Source organism: Anoplopoma fimbria, chromosome 3 (assembly GCF_027596085.1).
Source record: "Anoplopoma fimbria isolate UVic2021 breed Golden Eagle Sablefish chromosome 3, Afim_UVic_2022, whole genome shotgun sequence".
NCBI lineage: Eukaryota > Metazoa > Chordata > Actinopteri > Perciformes > Anoplopomatidae > Anoplopoma > Anoplopoma fimbria.
In genome coordinates this window covers 16,620,087-16,643,865 of record NC_072451.1, presented here as the reverse complement: position 1 = coordinate 16,643,865, position 23,779 = coordinate 16,620,087, and the positions used below count along the sequence as shown (strand labels likewise).

At 40.2% G+C, this 23,779-nt stretch overlaps 1 protein-coding gene across 2 annotated transcripts in view; it reads right to left on the bottom strand.

The window, feature by feature from the left end:
- LOC129115508 (dipeptidyl aminopeptidase-like protein 6) overlaps positions 1 to 23,779 on the bottom strand; it is a 60,626-nt gene that overhangs the window by 18,966 nt on the left and 17,881 nt on the right. For both annotated transcript variants that reach the window (XM_054626943.1, XM_054626939.1), the window contains exons 2-3: positions 4,266 to 4,380; positions 2,270 to 2,368 (exon numbers count right to left, since the gene is read on the bottom strand). In XM_054626943.1, coding sequence (XP_054482918.1) covers positions 2,270 to 2,368; positions 4,266 to 4,380 — 214 coding nt within the window. The remainder of the gene's footprint in view (positions 1 to 2,269; positions 2,369 to 4,265; positions 4,381 to 23,779) is intronic.

Genomic DNA, 23,779 nt, shown 5'->3' with positions numbered 1-23,779 from the left:
ATGAAGGACGCAGAAACACAGGAACTTAACTAATTATACGCTAATGAGCCGGTAATGTAGGTAATCAGGGGAACTGTCTTCACAGTAGAACAAAAGGACAGATGTAAGGTTGTAATGTTACTGTCACACATGCAGGAGACGTGTGCAGGTGATAATGTGAATTTATTTATAGAGACAGCTGCTTTCAAATGTACTTGCACTTGCAAGTCACCAGGTGGATTAATGCATAAGCTGTCTGTAAGTGGCTGTAAGAAGAGATGGAAAAGCAAATCTAACTGTTGTTTCCTCTCTGGTGTTTTTCCTTCAAACAAAACCAAAACTTTTTATAATGGCAAATAATATTGATGATCATAATAACTATATTTTTACAACACATATTCAAAAGGGTTTAGTGTTGAAGACAAACTGCAGGAAACATCCTTTCAGATTCTTGTGTTTAGACCAGATTTAATCTATAGCCTTAAATATATTATCTTTTCTTTTTGTTTTATCGGATTCAGATGGCCAGCTGTGTATCATGTGCATTAATAACATTCAGAAATATATACTGTACCTGGAGAAAAAACGCCAGAATCAGATAGTATTTAAGATATACCACATTATATTTTTACCTTGGAAACAGTTGTTTGAGGATTACAATTCTTAATTTAAATTGTTTTTTTCCTGTAGCTCTAACTACAGCAGCAGTTTGCAGTGAGAAAAATCTTCCCCCAGAGGAAGCTATCGAGTGGACCTTGGGCTTAAATTTTTGGGGAAAATAAAAATCAATACTCAAATGACTATTACATGACAAAAAGTGATTGGTAAGAAACATTGGCTTTATAAAGGTAAACTCTTAGTACTCAATACAAACTTCTATTTCAAATCCAGATGTTAAAAGGCCTTTCTCTACACCATTCCATACAATAATTATGATCGAATTCATGTAACTGCTTCAGGAATCACTGTTTCTCATTCAGACGACAACCAGACCACTAAAAGATATAGAGTTATTTCAATCCTTTAATAAGTAAGGATACAACAACCAATTACTTGGCGACCTTACCTCTATTTATTATCAATTAGCAATAGTAGTTGTACTTGCTACCAACACAGAATGACACCGGTTCAGACTGTTCCACAGTGCACAACAAAATCCAAGTATCTATCTTAATACCCCAGGGATGAAGTCAATCCCCGACTCAGTTCTTCATGCAGAAACTGAAAAATATTCTAGGTACTTTTCCTGTCGAACACCAGAGGGCAGCGATTTAGCGGATCCAACATTTCTGAGCAGATGTGGGCGCTTCCTACTCGCTACCTTGTCAAGGTCACAGAGGCCACAGCAGAGCTGCTCTACTGTACATCTGTTAAATTTGGTACCATCTTACCGTACGCCTAGTAGACAACGTGCTGAATTTATACATAATACAAAATGAGCTTGAACACCGGTGCGTGCGTTTGCCCTGGAAACAAAGAGAGCTTAAATGTATTTTTATTTAATTTTTTATGTTGAGAGCGTAGAAACTCATGTAGAAAAGATTTCTCCCAAACGACAAAAGGCTGTGTGTTCACAGTTACATGCAGGTAGTTATTAGCAGCTATAGAAACAGCTAGGTGTAACGGCTCCCCTGCAGAGAAACCTTTGTTATGAAATGAGTGGGCCTGGAGACAAAGTGAATTTTATATCTTATCACTCATTTTCATCCATAAAGCTCCACTGTTCAAGCTTCCAAACTACCCCACATCTCTTTTTTTCCCTTCAAATCTTGTAACTGCAGTAAACAATCCAATAACTTCTTATCCTTATATATCCCATAATGTACATATCAATGGTAGCAGAACTAGTTTAAATGGTATGAATTGCAAACTCCCCTCAAGCTGGATTCCTTCACTCCCCTCTGAGACTTTAAAGCTTTATTATCTGACGTTCATTATGACTCAATGCAATTATTTTAATGAATTATTTTTAACTCTTGATTGCTGGTTGACTGACTGAATGTTTCTTATTCTCTCAGTAAGACTATCTGATAAAATAAAATTATATGATAAAGTTATGTTCCTTTTTGTCAAATGTCTTATAAGCTCATGTGGGCGAGGCTCTTGTTGGTGCATCACATAATGAGCAACAACTACTATAAAAAATATAGACAATTCAAGACAGTGGGTAATATTTTAATACTAATGCATTCTGAGTCGTGGACAACAACCACACCCGTCATAATGTGTCTGAATACGTTCTGCATTTTGACATGAGAGGTAGATGCTGAATGCCAAACTGTTCACTCACCGCTGAGCCATTTGGCATCTGGGTCATGGATGTGGAGGTCTGGACCAAAAACATCCTCTATAGTCACTTTCTTCTTTAGGGCGAGGCTGTCATCTTCACCTGTCAAGGGCATCACCAAAAGATAAAATAAGCATGAGTGAATTGAAGGTGACGTGCAGCAGCTCATATGTATATCTACAAGAGTTTGGATGTGGAGATTTTTGAAGAGAACTTCAAGAAGTCCTTCAGTCTTGTGAGATTTATTACCATTTCAAGGGGACTGAGTTTGTGAGTTTCAGAGCAAAAACTGAAGAAAATCCTTTGACTTTTTCGTCAGCGGGTTGCATTGCGGCTGCAGCCTCTTACCAGAGACTGTCACCATCTCTCTTTATTATACTCTTCTTCTCTCTCTGGAGATATCACCTCCAGCAGCTATTCTCCACTATAGATAGAGCAATTTAGAACAAGGTACCAACAAGAGGGAGGCCTCTGGTATTGCACTATTGATCTGAGAGCATCGGTTCACATCTGGCTGCTTTGTTTTTCAGCAGCAGGGGGGGAACAACTCCTACAAACCCCAAAACTCCAAATGAGATCTGAAGCTGACAGCTGAACTGTAGGTGGAGCAGACAACAGGGATACACAAGTGATTCAGTGAGGATGTGAGAAAAGAGAGTGTGTGAGGCCCTTAACTGTCTTTTACCGTCAGACACGAGTTGTCAAGGCGGTTGACAGCCCAGTGTTACTGTACAAAACAGTTGGTTGACAGATTCTTCGGCAGGCTTCGCGCTGTGACTGAGCGGCGAGATCTGGGCGTGTAAATATCATGTCAGACATTGAGAAGTGTTTATCGACTTGAAAAATCGGAGAAATTCTCTCCTCTTGGCAAGAATCTGCAGTGTGAGGCGAGGAAAGCTCATTTCCAACACGAGGCTAATGTATCTCTGATGCTTTGCCAATCTAACAAATGGCTGGAGCTATTACTGCATAATTATCTCCATTAAACAGGCCTGAATGGCATTAGACATTAAAAGGCCCATTACCTAGCGTGACGTTGACCCCGCCTTTGTGTAAAACCGGTATACAATCACAAACCAGAGAATGGATATCATCTGTGAAACCTTGACCCCCCCGGAACAAGGTTATTAAATTAAAATAGCTGCCTGGGCTGCAAAAAAAAAAATCAGAAGAGGAGAAAGAAAGAGGTTTCATCTGGCACATTGTAGCCAAAGATTTTCTCACACTATGTTTTATTTTTGATCCATCCATTCACCCATCTATCTATCTATCCAAGGCAAGTTTGAATTTCACATTTTTATACTGTTAAAATAATTATTTGAGAGGATTGTGGCAGATTGTTGGCAGAGGTTTGTGATTTCTGAGTCTTATCTGTGGTGTGCAAAGTGTTTTGCTGCTCTCATTTAACGTCAAAGCTATGTGTAGGAAACAAACATACATATACTATACTGAGGCAGAGAACAGTCAATGTGATTGTGTAAATATTGATTGATTTCATTTGTTTATTTGTTTGTTATCAGAATTTCTAAAAATGTAACAGATTTTGATGGAAAACAATGATTAGTATTTGGGGAGGATGTAAGATTTTTTTGTGCTAGATTGCAAAACAGGGCATTTTTGAAACATTTGTTTCCCCATGAATCTAAAATGCTAACTTCGGCACACTTTATTCTGCAACTTACAAGGCAATGATTTAGCATGATTTAGCAAAGCTTACGTTCAATGACAACAATTTCCCACACATTTGATGTAATCTTGGAGGTACTTTTATGCAGATCCAGATGCATATTGCACATTTTTTAATGACTTTTACCAATAAAAGAGTCAGTTAAGATGATGATGTATCCTTGGAGGAATGCACTCTCTGAATGATAGAATATGTATGTGTGTGTGTGTGTGTGTGTGTGTGTGTGTGTGTGTGTGTGTGTGTGTGTGTGTGTGTGTGTGTGTGTGTGTGTGTGTGTGTGTGTGTGTGTGTGTGTGTGTGTGTTGTACATACGAGGGGTCAGCAGGATGACGGAGGTGACAATCAGGGAACAGATGATGAGGATGACCAGCAGGGCGATGGCTATTCCTTTCCAGTTCCTCTGCGGTGGAGTGCTGCCCACCAGGTCCTGAAAAAAAAATGACATGTCACGCTTCATTGCTGCACAAACAAACACACACACACCTACACAGAGAAGCAAGAAATACCAACGTAAAAGCATTTAGGTAACAGACAAAACGATCTGTCACCACAGGCCTGATCTACTCTCTGTATTACAAAAAGATGTTGAGCGATGACCTACAGGTGATGATTCTTATTTCACCATGGACACACAGAGTTTTAGATACAATCCTAACAAACATAAAGCAGATGTATTTTGTACTGTCACAGTCGGAGGCAGAGGACAGCTCATTCTCTGTCAGACAGATGCCAACAACCTAGCCACTTGTGTGCTGTAACATTGCGTCCACCAGCTGCTCCCCGCTGCTCGCACACGAGAGAGTCCCTGCAGCTTTTCCTCGACAGCTGTAGAGGAGCTACGTCCTCAATGCAGACACAACAGGCAAAATAATGAGCTGCTCTCCTCACACAGCCCAGCAGATGGTAGATGGCTAATCAGCGCCATTCGAAACACATATACTGCACTGTAGTCCACAGGACATACAAAACATTTCAAGTGTGGGAGGCAGCAATCAGGTGGCCTCTGTAGACTGGCCGATGCTCGCTACAAACACATCCTCAGCTATTTTGATCTAGGAGCCCACTTTTGGGAGTTTTACAGTGTGATTTAACAGATGGGCTTTGTTTAAACATGCACACACTATCATCCACCCCTTGACATGCTGTGTCCAATACAAAGCAACAGGAGAAACTGTAGAGGTAAGTTCACCTTTACCACGACCTCAGCCTCCAATTCACAATAGGCCTCATCTGTAAATTGCAAGAAGGGTAATTTTGTGCTTCAATCAACGATCCTGACCATTGTTACTGCTATTTTCTTCATCACCATACTGTATATTATCTTGAATAGGTAAACCAACCATTTCGAAGAAATGTACAAATTTGGTAATTTAATACTTGGTTTTTAATGTTAAATACAGATCTTATTCTTTCCATTTCCTCGCATCAGTATAAAACAAGAATGTACGCTAGCCTTTCATATTAGATTCAATGTTGAAAATAGACTACAATTATCAGAACAATACGAACATTCAGGTTCCCTCGTGTGGCTCAAAGGTGTACTATACTGTACAGATATAAATGTATTTGGCATCCCAAATATCTCCTGCGACCTGATGCAGTCTTTGGAAATTTCCGATTTACAACACCGGTAGGGCTACTCTAAAGTGCTATTGATTTAGCATGTGAGTAGCTCCCATATCTTTAAGGATACATTTCATGAATGCATGAAATCTCCATCAAGAAGGTTGAGGGATTAAGGTCAGAAATCAGGGTTTCTATTCCATGCGCACATTTGGACAGACGGACCCATTCAGTGAGGAAAGTGAGCGTCTCCAGCCACCCGTATCAGTCCAGCTGTTGATATCCTTGTTACCAATTAGACCTGTCTGCCCGCAGTGAGTGGTTATACAGTATGCAGATGCTCAGTGAACCATCCACAAGTTAATGAGGGGTGTGCGTACACGTGAGAGTACAATAGAGGGCTCAACTATTCGGTCCAAGATGATGCTTTTTATATCTTTTAAGACTTTAAATTACTAAACTGTAAGTAACTCTTTATTTAAATGTTTTAAGTGTACCTGTGTGTGCGTGTGTTTGCGTGCATTAACACTGCATGTGCACCTCCCGTCTCTGCACAGTTTGTCTCAGAGGGAAGCAAATCAATACTGAAGGCAGTGAGTACATACAGAAAAACAGCATGCACGGCAATACGCTGATTTGTTGCTGCAGAGGTAAGGCTTTTCACGATCAGGTGTATTCTAAATTCATAAGATATTACTGTCCCTGAAAGACACGCTGTTGAAGTTGCCTTTGATATCAAAGATCGGGCCTCTGGATCAAGCCAGAAATAAAACAAAAAGAAGCTTTTGACTACCAATAACGGTCTTGTTTCTGCATCTGCTTACTTGTTTTTTGCATATATCTGCACTGAAAATGGCAAACAGTGCAGCCGGTGTCCGGTATCCAGTTCAGTGCAGCCTGTACCTGGCGGAGAGGTACTAGATCTAAAAATGTGACAGCTGGATCGACGTCACGTAACAGAGGAAAAGTGTCTCTCAGCAGAATATTTTCAGACACTTTGATATCAGCCTGGGAGCCATGTGACTAAATATGTAGTTCCAGTCATTTCTTTCCACCCACAAAAAATCCAGCATGATCATTCTGCTGGAAGACAAGAGGCCCATGGTAACAATTTCAGACAGCCTACTTTTTGAATCTTAAATACATCTTCCACAGGCCCTTTGGGCTAACTCAGGCTATGGAAATGTCAGATGCAGATGACTTGAGCAGGAGCAGCTTTCCTCCAGCACTTGGCCTTTTTGTAAACAGACACCCAACTATTCAATCAGAGATCAGGGAGCTTTTCCGCAATTCAAAATCGATAGGCAATCAAATACTGTTGGACGTTTTCATTCTTTCATTATAAACTCCTCAATAGAAACAGCAGCCGGTTGAAATGAATACGGCCATCAACCTTCACCGTCAACATTCCTGCACACATAACACAAACCCAAGAAAGATGTGATGGATTATCACACTTCCTGTGACAAGCTACATGCTGGTCAGAACAGCCGTCACTGCTATTTAAACCACCCACTCAATTTACAAGAGCTATTGGAGAGTACATTGTTAAAACCCAGCTGTTTGTTTGCTGTCTGTTTTATGTTAACTACATTTATTTGCCTAAATTCATATCAGGTGTTTTATGGAGATGTTTCCATTTAAAAGTAGTCAGAGTACAAAATGTAGGGGGGAAACCTGTCCTATAGGTAACACAGCTTTATCTCAAAGAGAGTTTTAAGAAAATCTTCTATTTACAAGCAAAATGGCTGCAAGACACATCTTCTTCATTGACCCTTTCACCGCTGAATTAGACTGTTTGAAATCCAATTAGTGGCAGATGGAGGTGGTTCAACTGTCTAGGGTTAAGTTTATGATCTAGTAAGTGCAACGCGTTGTCTGACCATGTCTGAAATAAAAGCTGTTACAAACGGCTTCACAGGAAAGCTGCCATCATGGAGAGGATGGAGACTTGATTTAGTTTGAATGAGGATAATGGTGCACATTCTCTTCTTTATCATTAAAAATTACAGAAACAGTTGTGTCCAGAAAAAAAGATCCAAAAGAAGATCAAACTGTTACAATATGGTTGCGGATCATCACTAAATGGGACTTAGGAATCACTAGTCGTGTGCCTTTAAGCAGCAAGCTATTATCATCTGCAAGATTCCCGGCATGCTGAGGGTAAGGATATAAGGACACGGCCACATTATACAAAATTTGTCAGGCTAACTGCTAATACATTGCTGCTTCACCTGTTTCAGCACCTGTGTTTTGGTGCTCTTTGATTTCTTGCAGTTTTTGCTCTGTCATCACCTGCATGCATAACATTTAATGTCCTTCGTTAGGTTTTTGTCACCTGCAGCCCTTTTTGGCGCTGAGGACAGCACATGCACGGTTACTATGTTTTAACCTGGAACATGTGCAGCAAAGTATGAGTATCTTATTAGTCTCATTTTCTGTCTTGTTCAATTTCTTTGATCCCATGGCTACCGAAGCTTATGGTTGATTTCTATGAGAAACACAAAGTTAAATCATGTCTGAAAATCACTCAATAGTTAAAGCCTTCTTTTTTGTTGTAGAAGATCTTTGTTTAGTGTTGTTCAATCAGGCACCTGGTTTAAATGTGCCCTCCTCTTATTTCTGGAGGTCTCAGTACACATGCCGATGCATCAGCTGAGACTATGTCTGTGCCCTGGGATTGAAAAGTGCCAAACCCTGTGGTTAGCTCAATTATTGTTTGATGCTATAAAAAGCCCTCTGCTGTAAATTTTCCCAGGTGCAAATGTTCTTTGCACTTCCTTGGTAACTGTCTTCTCTGCTACGTTAAGGGGGTATTTGCCGAAATGATTAACTATCCCCGGAAGCCTTCTCACCCCACTCACATCCGTGGGCTCGTCTGTGTTAGTGACAGCTCTCACCTTGTTGTTGATCTGTACCAGAAACTTGACAGAGGTTTTGGTGAATTCACATGTTCACTTCTCAGCGGAACGCCTGCTTGGTGCAGTCACTTTCACACTGCCATCCATCCCATGTCTGGCTGAGCCTAAGTCTTTGCATGAGTGAGGACATCATCCATCTGGAAAACTACTCCGTCTAGGCTTTTCCTGCAGCTGAGACATTCTCTTTTGGAAATGTTCTGGTGCAGTGTAGATGCCAAAGCAGAGTGTGTTAAAGCGATATCTCCCAAATGGAGTAATGAATATATTTTTGCAAAGTGGATTTGCCAGAAAGGCAAATTTGTCTCCAGTTCGGAGAATACTTTGGCGCCCTACAAGAGTGTGATCCACCGATGAAAGCACATGTCCCTCTCTGTTGACTCACTGGACAACTTCGTCAGGTTTACACATATAAGAACCTCTTGGTCATCAGGTTTTAGTACAGGAACCATTCCTGCACACCAGTCTGTAGGCAGATTCACTTTGGAAATCACTCAGAGCTCTTCCATGCCGGCTTATTCTCTCTTGACATTTGGCAGCAGAGGTAATGGGACACCTTTAGGCGTCGATGGAGCAAATGGCTTGGCTTGGTTTCAGCTCAATTTCATATTGCCCTTCCAATTTACCTAAGCGTGTGTAAGTGTGTGCTTCTACGTACAAGGTTGGAGGAAGTACTCAGACATTTTACTTAAGTAGAAGTGCCAATACCACGGTGTATAATAAAGGGATATATAGTGTGTATCTGGAGAGGCTGTCTGCTGCTATGTACTATGCTACCCGTCTTTCTCAAATGCCCAAGACAAACCATAAAGACAAATCTAATGAATTAAATAAATTCAAATCTGAATTACAATTTATTGTAGAAGTACAAAAGTATAAGCAGTAAAATGCTCTTTAAGCAACAAAAGTAAAAGTACTCAATGTGCAGAATGGCCTTTTTGCAAAAAAATAAACATATTATATAATTGTCTAGATGAATTCAAATGTTGGGTATGAACGGTTATTTCTAACAACTGAAAACACAGTAAGGTAACTTCATCTATAATATATATTAATGTCAATCTGCAAAGTCACTAGTAACGTAACCTGTCAAATAAATGTAGTCAAGTAAATGTGGAGTAGAGCCATAAAGTTGCACAAAAATTCTCAAGTAAAGTAAATGTCCCCCAAAAGGGTACTTGAGTAAACGTACTTTGTTACATTTCACCACTGTTTTTATATCTGCATGTAATCTATTGTCTTCACCAAGGGTTAATCCTAAAAAGAGTATTTAACACTACTATCAGGCTGGTTTTTATCATTTTCACACAGTCCACAGGCTCCTAGTGCAATAAATAATTAACAATAATTACAAATTGGGTTGGTACAGTAGTGAGATCAAATTTTCTACTAGTGAAAGCCATTTGGAGCCAATACCGTGCTAAATGATCTGAATTTAGGTTGAAAATAAATCTGGTATGTCAACACTGTGGAAAGTTTTTATGATGAAACATCCCATCAATTTCAGTGCAATCTTTAGGAAGCTCCACTGGTAAACCTTACTTGGTATCTATAAAAACAGATTAAGGTAGAGGCATCTTTCCTTTTATAAGCTACTTTATTTATTGTCTATCTTGTTAAAGACACAAAAACGTGCTCCCATACTGAATCCATGTATTCAAAAAGTAGACTTAAAAGCAGCAGCGTATGTTTTAAAAAAGCAGAGTTCTCTCATACAATCCACTGCTATTAAAGTGTCTTAGCTCTGATTGCTTTCTCCCTGCAGTCTGCTTTCTCCCTTTGTTCAGTGTGGAACATTTCACCCACCTACTCAACCACAAATGAGGAGGGAGCTCCAAGCTCAGGCACATAAAATGTAGGAAAAAATGTTGCCAACACCTCCATGGTTTCCAGCAAATTAAAACCCTTAAGAGACGTACAGAGTCTCACTTCATATCAGTTTATTTCCACCGATGTTGGACAAAATGAGCAGCTGTAAATTTTTGTATTCCCTGGATGCTGATATTTACTGAAGAGCGCTTAACGAGGCAAAAAGCGTGTCTTTGTACTAAAAGGAAATCTTGACCTTTGGCAGTGTTTTCAGACATGGTGAGATATTCCTGGCTGTCTGCATGAAGCCATCTCCTTCTGTTAGTCTGTGTGAAGAGCAGGCATGCATGTGATACAGCTGATAACAATAAAAGCTGCATCAATAAATGAGAGCCGGAGCCATTTACACCCTCTTCTCTACAGACGCCACATCTAAACAAACCCTGTGCATTTCGGTACTGACATCTCTAAAAGGGGTAGAGAATCCCACGAGGGGAAGCAACCATTTTTTTTCTCAATCCATTTGTGACTATCCTCGTTTTTTTTCCTCGACAAAGGGGCTATAAAAATGAAGAATCTTTTAAGATGAAGCTTAAAAGATGCTCCCATTTTCTGTCTCTAATCCTCTCTCCCTCCCACTTTTCCTTTGTCTAACCATCTCCTTGTCTCTGCTCGCTGCTGAAGTGTGAAATGGATCTTTGCTGATCTCTGAGCACCTGGTTTCCAAGGGAACCAAGAGAGTCATTTGAGTCAGATTTGCAGTGAAGATGTTGCTGGCTACTGTGCAGTACAGTGGGGACTAATATTACTGCTGAGTGTCACGTGGGAAATGTGACCGGAGGCAACAAATACGATACAAAGGAAAACAGACATTTGAAACAAAAGCAAATTTATGCTGTCCATAGACATCGGACCCTCGACACTCGATATATCACTCTACTGTAATGTAGTCACTGTCTGAGTACGAGTCAGACTCAAGAGTGAAGCAGTAGCCTTTGGACATAGGGGTATACTTTTCCTCTGGAACAGCATTAATAAATCATGGGCATTCATGAATGAGATTAAGAATTTATGCCAGTTGGCTTTTGGTTCATGGATAATAGCTCATCAGCCCATCTCCATCTATCCAGCCCGTCTTTGTCCAATTTGGAAAATGTGGTTTAATGTGGTTTACACCCAACTGAGGCGAGTCAAAGAAAACAAAATGTTTGTTTCGATGAGATTTTGTAATGTGAATGTGTTAGCTGATAAGTGATCACCTCCGATACGTAGAGAGAAGCAAAAAATTGTGAATTAAAGACATGCCACCTCTTTAGACTGTGGAGTGTACTGTTAACCAAATCACATAGATCAACATGTCCGACTAAAACCACTGAGGAAAAGTGCTGTAAGAAAGGTAATGTAACATTGTGGCATGCATTTTCTGTAAAAGTATTTTTTCAAAGTGAAGAGTAAAAAAAAAAAAATAGAATAAGTAATGAGACAGAGTTTAGTTGCTGTAGCTCATCTTTGACTTCCATGCTGTTCCGTACAGTTGTCTAACAGACGAGGCATGAAAGGGCTCTAGAACATTTTCATTACCTGCTGATAAAGTTTGCTCTTACAAGTATCATCACAGGCAAACAAGAAGCAGAGCACTAACAAAATCCTTCTGCAGAGCTCCATCTGGTTGCAAGAGAGTCTGCAATATGGAAAAACAATCACACAACAGTCTCTCCTAATCTAAATTTAGCAAGTTCTCAATGTGAGGTGATGGAGTCCAGCTCTAGCCACATAATAATTGACTGAAGGCATATCAAAAGTTTTATTAATTAATTTAGTAATAGTTGATTATTTGGCAAATAACTGACATATTATGACTTTATAAAGAGGATATGATGAACATTGTTAGCAAATGGTTGCTCATTTACACATCCAGCAGACACAAAGTGACATTACTATTCAGTTGGAGTCATGTCATGTCAAATATTGACTCTCGCTCTAGCTTTGTTTTGCACTTCACAAACTCCTGAGGAAAGTTATTTGGCTCTTAAGCTGCTGAATGCTCTAAATGTTCGTTGCTAACTTTGCGTGTCTGCTCTCTGGTGCTGAGCTGCTAGTTTACAGCAGGTTATCCACGCCTCAAGTCGTAAAGAAGCTAAAACTCTCCTGAGGCCTGAGGGGATAATAATCATAGATACAAGTTGAGTCGGATATTCATTCTCTGTGGGTTTCTTACTACTGCAACATTGTTAATATACAAATTGTGATTATTGCAGCTTTAAATATATGCCTTCTTAAAAAAGACTTATATGATGAGTAGTAGTAGTAGTACTAGTGTGGTTAGTTATGGTAGAAGTAGCTGTTGCAGTAGTATTACTAGTGGTGTCACTGATATATTGGTGAGGTAAGTAAGAATAAGTGCACTATGTTGTTCTTTCTCAACAACTCAAAATAATATTAAATGATTTAGACCGCTGCCTTCTATGCCATTATCTGATTTCACCTGGGAATAAATTATTCAATATCTGTGGTGATGCTCCTTCCCCTCCATGGCTCACTTAAATTCTTCCAGTCAGCTACAGTGTTCTGTATGTTGACAATGTTAAATTAAATTACACCCAGTCAGCCTGTCTCATTTAAAAATACCATGAGGGCCGCAGTCGTCTTGTTGTCAGAACGGATACATTACCAGACTTGGATGGGAGACGCTCTGAGGGATCTATTCCAAATCTTCAAGAGTGTGTGTGCGTGTGTGTGTACACTCATCTATATATGTGTGTACTCATCTACATTTGGCTTGGAAACTAGTGGGACCTTGCTGTCCTTTTGTATGACTTAAAAGCAGAAGAACTTTGTGCAATTAAGTGGCGATATTAACATGTATAAACCTACAAAATCCATAAAAACACACAGGACAGACTGCTACGTAGAGTACAACATACAGTAACAGCAAACTGAGTAGTGTTGCCAAAGCCAAATGCAACAAGACTAAGAGTCTACAGCCCTGCCAGCCGCTCTGGAAGGCTTTACTTAGTCCCAGCAGTGCTTTGTGGTAAATTATAACATCAGCATGCTAACATGCTCACACAATGACAATGCTAACATTAAGCAGGCTACTAAACAGTTCATCTGCTTGACAATAAAACCATTCTCTTCAGCAACTAGAGAGCCAACAAAAACAATAGGTTATGTGATGACAAAGCACTATGCAAAATAAGTTCAATAAGTTCACTACAGTTAACATGTAGTGAACTATTGTAAAAATGGGCTTCTAGTGCGTTTTACCCCATACAGTCTGTAAATAGCTGTTAATGCCTATTACTGACCGATAATTAAGAATCATTAGACCTTATTTATTACTTATATATGTATTGACAACGTCACTGTAAGGTTTATCAAGACATGCCACAAAGATTGTTAAAGTAAAAAATAAAAAAAATTGGTTTGTTCAATTTAGCCCATAAACATCTGTGAGGCAAACGCTTTCAGGTTTTTAAGGTAATTGCATAATTGTCAAATTGCAGCCACCAGTGTTTTCCAGTGTTTTCCGCAGTAGTCCATTTAATGAGGATGTCCCCTGTCTGTGCAAACATTTTTTATTTTTTTTTGATGTTTTATCATCAATTATGTTGCTAAAATTTGTCACTGAAGAAAACATTCTCCACTTTCTACTTCTACTTAAAAAGAAAGCTGTTTTGGCTAAAAGGTACTTAGGACCACCAGGAAGGTGCCTAGTCCAGCAGATGGTCAGCCCAGCCCTGTATCCCAACACAGGAAACCTTAGCAAAGTGGTTCAGCATATAATATACAAAATAATTATGGATAAGCTCAATGTATCGCTCTAAATTGAAAATGTGAAGATTTCCTGGGAAACCCTTTCTGAAGATAATAGTTAGAGAGAATCCACTTAACAGATGATGGAGGAAATCTCTCCCATCTGTGTTGAAGAATAAATAAATATTTTATATTTATGCTTCAGGTATAAGAAGTAAGAATCTGCAGGAAAAGATTCATACAATTGGGAATAGACAAAAGAGACCATGTTAAAGTCATCAGTGATTCTTTCTGGGCTTTGTAAGAATTAATAACATGACGCACTGAGTGTTTGAAACTGGGAGGGAGATGAGAAAAGCCAAAACGAGGCGGGGCGTTAACGCCTTCCGAATCTATCGATATTAAAAGCCAAGACTGAGGAAAATAAGTGTTTTCTCAGGGGATATGAATTACCGCCCGCCTCTGGACAAAACTGGCACAATATCTTTTAATCATCAGAAGAACTGCAGCGCACAACAACGTGACTGAAGTCGAATCGCTCAAGAATGGATCATGGAAGTAACCCTTGCTGCTGTTTCTTTCTTTTTTTTCCTTTTTAAACTGAATGTTACGTTTCCCTAAAAATGTCCATGGAAATGAAATCCATTTTGATTTAAAAGAAAAGATAAGAGACCTATTATCCTTTCCGAATAATTATGTGTAGACCAAATAAGTTTTGAAGGATGAAAGTTTCAAGGGGGGAATTGAATTTTATCACAGCAGAGTCTACCCATCTCATCAATTATGTAACAGGTCTTCTTATACTGCATGAGTAACCTTTGCTCCCCTCAGTGAGGATAGGTGCTTGTGTTTTTAATGACAGTTCGTCTACCGTGCTGCTCGAAATAGATACAGTACGAGTGGATGCTACCTTGAACAAAACAATGACCTGGAGTTGAAAAGCAGCGAGTACATTAATGGGTACATAAACAACAGCCTGAGCCTTTATAGCATCATGACTGGCAGCAGCATGAGAGGCTGTTTGCAGCGGTGCTCAACAAAAGAGACTGACAGCGATGCCGTATCAGATAAACATTATGGAGGTGCACTTGCTGAGCCTGTAATGACATTCCCAGGACACAGTATCTTCAAATGGAGAAGAAGATAAGATAGCTTGATTTTATCCCTCAAGCTGGATAAAAGAGGTGCCCCACAACACGTCGCCCAACTGCAGTAAAACCTCCACTGTCAGCAGCAGTGATGTGCTTCTTGGCTGTACGGCGCTTCCTGTGCTCTGATATTCTGGTCGCTCTGCCTCCGTCTCCGCATCATTAAAAGTGTAGACGCACAGGCTGGCATTTGCATTTGAAACTGATATTACCAACGAGCAAGGTCACTGTTGAAGCTACAGTGTCAGTGAAGGGGGGGATTTATTTTCTGAGCACACCATCCAACAGGAAATTGTGTTGCTCATACAAACCATGCACACTGAAAAGAGGAGAAGAAGTTGAAGCCAGATCAAGAAAGATTGATCTTTCTGTTTCATTATCAAAGGTGAATTGTTTATTGCATGTGCGTAATGAGAACTGTGCGTTATGACATGTGCAGATGAGGATATGCATTTCACTCTAGGGGAGCTTCCTTTACCAAGTCTGACATCAAATTTTCCCCTCAACCTTCATGAGATGCCCATGCTCCTTTTTTTAAACATGAATCTGCTGTACTGCTGTCGACTGCACTACCACTTTCATAAATGTTAAACAGGATGCAAAAAATAAAACACTTTACGCTTAAAATATTCAAAAGGTGTTGGCTCCACAGACATGAGAAAGATATATATAAGCTCTTGAGAGAGTGCACAAGAAAACTAAAACACAAAAGTGCTGTTGAGGATCTTCAAATGTTTTCCCACTTTGAGGAAAAACACTTAAAATATCGTCCCCATGCAACAATTATGCATAATTCAGAGAACCTTCACCTCAACTGATGAAGCAGACCTTTTTTATAAACTATCACATATTCAGTCCCAAAAATGTATCATAAGAGACAAATACTTAACAATCAACACCTGTTATGTAACTAGATTCATTGTCAAGATGTTTTCACTTAATACGAGCAAACATGAGTTTATCTCTGTGAAGCACCTTTCAAACTAAATTATTGGCAGGAGCTGGGTTATGTAAACCCATGAAGTGGATTGTGACTTACATCACTTCTCAGTGTTCCCTATGTGGCCTCAGACAAGGCACAATGAGTTCAAACTCAATGAGCTGATAAAACAACCCAGAGCCATTAACACCCACACATCTGTCTTTCTATTTTCTTAACGCTGTGCAATGTTTTATCTTTGGTGCAGAAACAAAAACAGGAGATTTTGTACCTGAAACCAAACTGCAATAAAATAATAACCTTGTGTATCAGAAGACCAGAAGATGTTCTCACAAAGTCAAATTGCTCATGAAAACAGGACACCACACTGGTTGTCAAGGTATAGATGCTACACCTGTGGGCTGAGGATACAATAGGAGATCATTCAATATTTAGGAAGAAGTTTGGAAGTCGGTGCATACACTCAAACTGCAGCCTAGAAAAGTAAAAAATAAATTAGATAAAAAAAATCTAATATTTTGGTTGTCTTTTTTAAAATCAGCTGTTTTCGCCGCTGCTACTACAGTCTTAGGAGACGCCAAAAGCGAATTATACGAACACAGAAGGGAACAACAGCTGGTCTGAAGTCCTACCTGCTCCTGCTGATGAGCCGCTTTCACCGGCCCGTTCGCGTCTTTCCCAGAAGTCATGACGGTAAATAAAAGAGGAGAACGAGGGAAGAAGCAGAAGAAGAAGAAGAAGAAGAAGAAGAGCGCGAGCCGGCGTCCGCTGTTGACAGGTGGAGAATAATGAAGCGGAGAGAGCGAGAGAGAGAGAGAGTGGGGGAGAGAGAGAGAGAGAGAGAGAGAGAGAGACGTACCAAGTGTTCAAGGATATCAAGTGATTTGTTGGAATAATGAAGAGACCGTGGGTGCAGACAGCGGCAGGGATCAGCTGATGTGCTGGAAACTGTGGACGGCTGAGATGTGGGAGGTTCGGCTCGCCTTTCAGAGTGGCAGTGTCATCACCCCACGGCTCAGTGGGCTCCCCAAAACTCCCGCCTACTGCATTCCCGGTTTAGTCTTGAATTTATTGGAGTTAATTAGGACTGGAGACGCACTTGTGCATGGGGAATCCACGACTGGAGGATCAGATATCAATTCACCTTAAAACATGAATTAATGACAACATGTCAGATTGCGATCAATCACTCATGTGTTCTTCATTTCTTCAAAAATGTGTATTAAAAAGCATTGTGAAGCTAGAACAATTGGGACAAAAAGAAGCAAAAACTGAACTTCCTTCATTAACAGAACTTATGAGCTCCAGGTAGTGCAAAGGTCTTCTCTGCAGTCCAATCATTTCCATTGCTGGGTTACTTTTTTTTCTCCCCGCCCCCTCCTCCATCCTAATATACAGGAGAGCTCAAGGTTTTGTCCCACCACCTGGACCTATATTTAGTTGTACCAGGCTCCACTTCCCGCCCCTCGGCTCCGACTCGCAGCGACTGATAATATGGAGACCTGTCAGTTCGGATCAGATCACTGTGGGCACTCATTACTGGCAAGTCCATTACACAGGAAATGGAAACAGGAATCAATGCAAGAAGAGCAAAATACTTCTAGGTATCAGTGGAGTTGTTGTCAAGGGCGATTTGAAGTCTTACCTTGGTTAAGTATACATACAGTATACATTGGTGACTGACTGTGTTCAGTGCATTGCAGTTTAGGGAGAAGGAGAGGAAAGATTTACATATCTATACCCATAAAATGCATACTCACTCCGCTATATTGTATGCCAATACTGCTGTTTTGTCTGCCAATAAAACAAAGGGTTGCTGCTGGGCTGGCTCTTGAGAAGCAGTGCTACCGTCCTCCCACATAGAGCAGAAATAGTCCCAACAAAATATTGTTTGAGCTGTAACTCTCTCACCGTGTGTCACATCTCTGTGCACACACAATCCACATTCTTGTTAGCACAGCTTGCCTGCCTATTTGTGTTGCGCGCACACACACACACACACACGCATGCATACACACATGCACAGCCCTCTCGTTCTGAGGAGAGCTTTTCTTTAGAAGTCATGAACAGCCTCTGCAGAGCTCCTGGCTTTTTGAACCAGTCATCTGTTGGAGGGAAAGGAACTGAGCGTTCTCAGATAAGAAGGAGAAAAAGTCCGTAATGTGCGTCAACGGTAGAGAGGAGAATGTGTTTGGTATCAGTACAACGTCTTCGCTGTAATGGGTAGCGGTGCCTTCACTATCATCTTAAGGGGTAATTGATGTTTTCACAGGAATAGAGTAATGTCTAAACTTCAGAGAAACATCATCCATTTTTATCTTTAATCCAAAAAGATGATGATGATAATGAATGATACAGCAAATCATGAAATATTTTGATTGCTGCAGGAAATTAAACTGCGCAATCTTATTCTAAATCACACTTTTGTTCATTACTTGGAAATAATGAAAATGAAGACGTAAAGTGGTCCCAGATCATATGGTCGTATAGTAAATGTTATCTGCCACGGTCGCACTAGGGAACAGATTGTCGACAGATTTTTGCAGACCAAGTTCTTTAGGATGCAGAAAATGTCTGTGCTCTCATGTTCTGAACATCATCCTCACTGTTCAAGTGTATCAAGTGTTCTTGCTACCATAACAAACTAAATTGCGTTCCCGATTTGCATATTAAAGATATAATATTTCACAATTCCTTAAAATCAAATCAAAACAAAGTGACGTACAGAGATGCCTACAGATGCCCATTTAAGTACCGATCTATTCTGCAACGTTGGTATTTATTAAGTGATCTAGATTAATTACAGCTCCTTCCTCAATGAACAAACAATCCATACCTTCCAATGTCAGTTACATTTATTCAGTCACTGGGGGATGCTTACTCAGTTTTTAATGATCTATGATTTAACGATCCCTGTCCTCATGTCAACTCTTTCGTTGTAACACATATATATTTAAATCATTACTTGGATTACCTGAGCTGAGGTATCAGAATCTGTACGAGACAGAAAAGGTCAGATATATGCATCACTAATTTTAAATATAGTAGAATACACGCATAATGGCAATAATAAGGAATTAACAATAATACAAATAAAGATTATAGAACAGATAATAGGCAGCATATCACATTACCACCAGAGGTCAAGACCCAATCTATGGTGCCTCTCAGCATTACAGGATACAAAAGGGAAAAAGAAGAAATTATAGAATAGAAAGAAGTTAAATAAACATAGGAAATAATGCAGAGGAAAAAAATACATTTCTGTGGCAGGACAATTCAGACTTTTGAAAAGGCCACACAGTGAACCATACCCAACATTTGGCACTGTTGTCGCTGAGCAGCTCCACACTTGGCCTGAGGGAGCTGCACGACCAGCTCAATGCCAAGACTGATTCCAGCACCACTGCTGTGGACAGCTCCTCTGACACATGAGCAGAGAGCCCCGTTTCCATTTCACCCAAATACATTCAGATAATCTAGATGTAATTGGGTCTGTTCTGCATAGACAGCCCAGAAATAAGAAAACTGCTTACAAATTAAATTTATTTCACAATTCAAGATTACAGTTTAATCCTCAAATGTGTGACAGTCGCTCTCCTCTCCCCATTATCCGTCTTCACTCATGCGAAAGTGCTTCCCTGGGTCGCTCACTGACAGATTAAGCTCAACTTGCTGTCAGAGGATGCGAACACCTGAAAATTTGCCGCAAAAAAATATATCAACATTTTCCTTAAGAGAGGTGAAAAGCAACCGGACAATAACAGGATAAACACACTGCATTAAACAAAAAGCAAAAGGGGGGAGCAGAGAGACCTGCTGAGCTCTAATAAACAGGAGAAGAAACCCAAACACAGTGAGGGGTGCAACAATTGATCATCACAATACATTCCTCCTAGGTTCCTGGCAAAAAAAAAAGAAAAAAAATGCACAAGCAGGCTTAATTGGAGAAGTAAAATAAAAACACAGCCATGTGGGGTCAGAGTGAGCCTGCAGAGCGTTTGTTGCGCTCCTATGAACAAATTTTCTTTACCATCTAATTGACATCATTTTCATTTATATTCTGTTCTTTCATTTAGTGGTTTATGTGCTGCCTGAGACAGCATCTCTAGGCAGCCTTGTCAAATAAATCCAACGCCCTTAAACAAGCACTTTGCACCAAGCAATGAATGTGCAGCGCTGTTGAAGTTATTGACAGCGTCTTTTTCCCCCCCTTTCTGTCTAGGGGACCAACAAACAATCATTTATTTATCCGTCAATAAACAATGTGAAAGTCTTCAACTGCATGCTAGCTCCCCCCAGTGATCACTAGTTGTCTGACATCTTTATGTTGGTCAAAAATAAATAAATGAATATTCAGCAAATTTCTCGCAGGACAATTCCTCTTTAAATCTTTTCTACTCCAAGGCTTGTGTTTATTGTATTACAAAAACACAGACACAAATTAGAGCTTATTGTGAAGACATTAACTTGTAAGTTGGTGGGGGCAATGCAGTTACTAAAAAATGAAAATCATTTCCTGATTAATGGCAGGAAATGTTTTCTTATGAAGGAGATTGTGGATAGAGAATATAAATGTCTGAATCCCCCGACCAGCTCTGCCTGCAGTCGTGGACCATCGGTCGGTGATTAAGACTGACGTTAAAGAGAAAAAGGACGAGAGAGAAATGAGGGCGCCTAACAAAGACCGGTACAGTTTTGTTTGATAACAGATCATTATCAGCCGCGCTCTCCACAGACCAAACAGCAGATCAGAAAGCCTCACACAGCCATAGCCACTTAAAACCAACAAAGCCAGGCAGCACACCATTATCCATTATGTGTCATCAACACCTGTGCAATCTCATGCAATGCACCTTTGCAAGCCGTATAATTTTCACATTTAGTCTAAATGGTGTAGCTTTCCATGTAGCTTTTGCTTTTGTAGTGGTGTTTCAGCAACCCACGTCTCTGGATTTGACTTCTAATGGTCAAATATCATGTGCAGTCAGCGTATTTAGTGTTTTTTATACTTGGCAGGGAACATATCTCAGCAGAGCTACAATAGGAGCTACAATAGAGGACACTGAGGGCAACAATTCACTACATTAAAAAAAACAAAAAACATCAACTATACTGTATTTTTTATTTTGACTACTTTAGGGTCACTTATAAACAAAGTATTCACTATTTCTTCACCAGAGTTTCATTACTGGCAATGTGGCCCTGAACCAGCATTCAATCGTGTTGGGTTAAAATACAAAAACATGGAGTGAATGTAATTAAGCAGTTTAGAGTTACAACCCTGTTGTCTGTGCCATTCTTTTATACAATAGCCAATTTATGAATTTACATTCAGTGATTATCTCTCTATGTAGTAGTTTTGATTGGTAGTGGCAGAGTCCAACATTCAGGGCTGGGCAATATATCAATATAATATCGATATCATGATATGAGACTAGATATCGTCTTATATTTTGGATATCGTAAAATTGTATTGTCTTTTCCTGGTTTTAAAGACTGAATTATATTGAAGTGATGTGCTTTTCTGATCTTACCATACTGTTCTAGCTGTTGCCTTTACACACTTAGTCATTTTATCAACATTACAGATGATTATTTATCAAAAATGTAATTGTGTAAATATTTTGTGAAAGCACCAATAGTCAACCCTAAAATATCCTTGCAATATTGATACAGGGATAATCGGTCAAAAATATTGTGCTTTTCGATTTTTCTCCATGTTGCCCAGCCCACAATAATTGAAATGACTGTTTGCTCTGTCATTAAACTGTGCTTGCTGTTTACCTTTAAGGATTAGAAATAAAACATAAATCATTAAAAAAAAAGTTGTAGAAACTTAATTTCTAGAGTCTGGTCAAAATTTTCAGTAGGGGGAAGTATGCACAGTAGGGTTTGTGTTTGGGAGACTTGGACCTCAGCGTTTCAAATATCTCATACAGTAAGTGGACCACTGAAATGCCAATTAAAATAAATGAAAGTAAAACAATGTAATTTTAAATTGCTCTCATGCACAATGCCAATAAAAACCTATAAATCAACGATGGCTGCTGATTTAGGAACAAGCTGTTTCCACTCAGCTGTGCTGCCTGCTGTCAGCCCGACCGACTCAATCATCAGTCACGTCCCTTTGGCCCTCCGGCCCGCCGTGATTCCTTCAACTGTCAGATTATCCGAACACTTTCATCACTGAATGTAAATACTGCTGTTTGCATCTCTACTCCTCGTCTGCTGAGCCGCAGCTATAAATCGCAGGGTTAAGGATTGAGCTGGCGTGTGGGCCGTGCTTCAGAGTTCATCACAGATCCTTACTGTACACTTCAATGTCATCAATCCGGCCCTGGGAAAGCACGCCTACGTGTGTCGCAGAGTGACGAAATGCATAGAAGTTTTCAGTCTGCGGGCGGAGGTAGTTTTTCCACTGTCTGGACGTTACAGAGGTGTAATTAACAACTCCACAAGTTTTTAATCAGACTCATTATTGGACTTTTACCAAGAGAGGACTTTCAGGGAAAAGCAATTAATCTACCATTGTCTTGTCTGGAATTGTTTGGACAAACTCACACAGACAAGCTATAATTTTTTTTCCAACTTTTTTATCATTTTCTAGCCACTCAGCCTCATTCCTTGACCCCCATCAAGACTTTACAGTAACTTTACATAAGTAACCTACATAAGTTTTTCAAGGAAAGTTGCACTGGTCAACTTTCTTGTTAACAACAATACCAGTTCATTATCTTTAATTAACGAGACTAAACCTGTTTTGTTGTTTTTTGTAATACATTGGTTTATTCTTAAATAAACTAGAATTAACGCTAATTACATCCACCTCTTTCCAAAATATCACCACTTCATTTTTACTAATTAGACGGGGGGGGGGGGCTGGTCAGCATGATGACAGACTGTGGTCTCTGCTGTTGTTATACAGTCTGATGGCAGTGGGCACAAATGAGCGTCTGAAGCGTTCCGTCCTGCTCTTTGGTGGAATGAGCCGATGACTGAATGAGCTGCCCAGCTGCCACAGTTCCTCATGGAGAGGGATTGTCCAGGATGGCTCTGAGTTTGACCTTCATCCTCCTCTCACCCACTGACTCCAGACTGTCCAGCTCCAGACCCACCACAGAGCTGGCTTTCCTCACCAGCTTATTGAGTTTGTTGGCATCTCCAGTCCTGATGCCACCGACCTCGGCACACCACAGCAAAGAAGAGGGCGCTGGCTACCACAGACTGGTAGAATGCCTTGAGCAGTTTATTGCACACACTGAACGACTTCAGCCTCCCTCAGGAAGAACAGCCTGCTCTGTCCTTTCCTGTAGAGGGCGTCAGTGTTGTGTGTCCAGTCCAGTTTATTATTGATCCACTTCCCCTCCCTGAATGAAAACAGGGACAGGGGGGTTTCTGTTCCTTTGGTAGTCCACCACAAGCTCCTTGGTCTTGCTGATGTTGAGCTTCAGGTGGTTGTTGCTGCACCATGTGATGAAGCTCTCAATCAGTCCTCTGTTCTCCTCCTCGTTGTCCCTGGTGATACATCCAACAATGGAGGAGTCATCGGAAAACTTCTGGGGTCAAAAGTCTGCTGAGAGAAGGGGAGGTGGCAAAGGTGTAGATGGGGGGGAGCAGAGACTCCAGCAGAGGTGTGAATGGGGGCAGAGGTGTTCACTGTCTGAGCACACCGGGGTGGGGGTAGTGTCG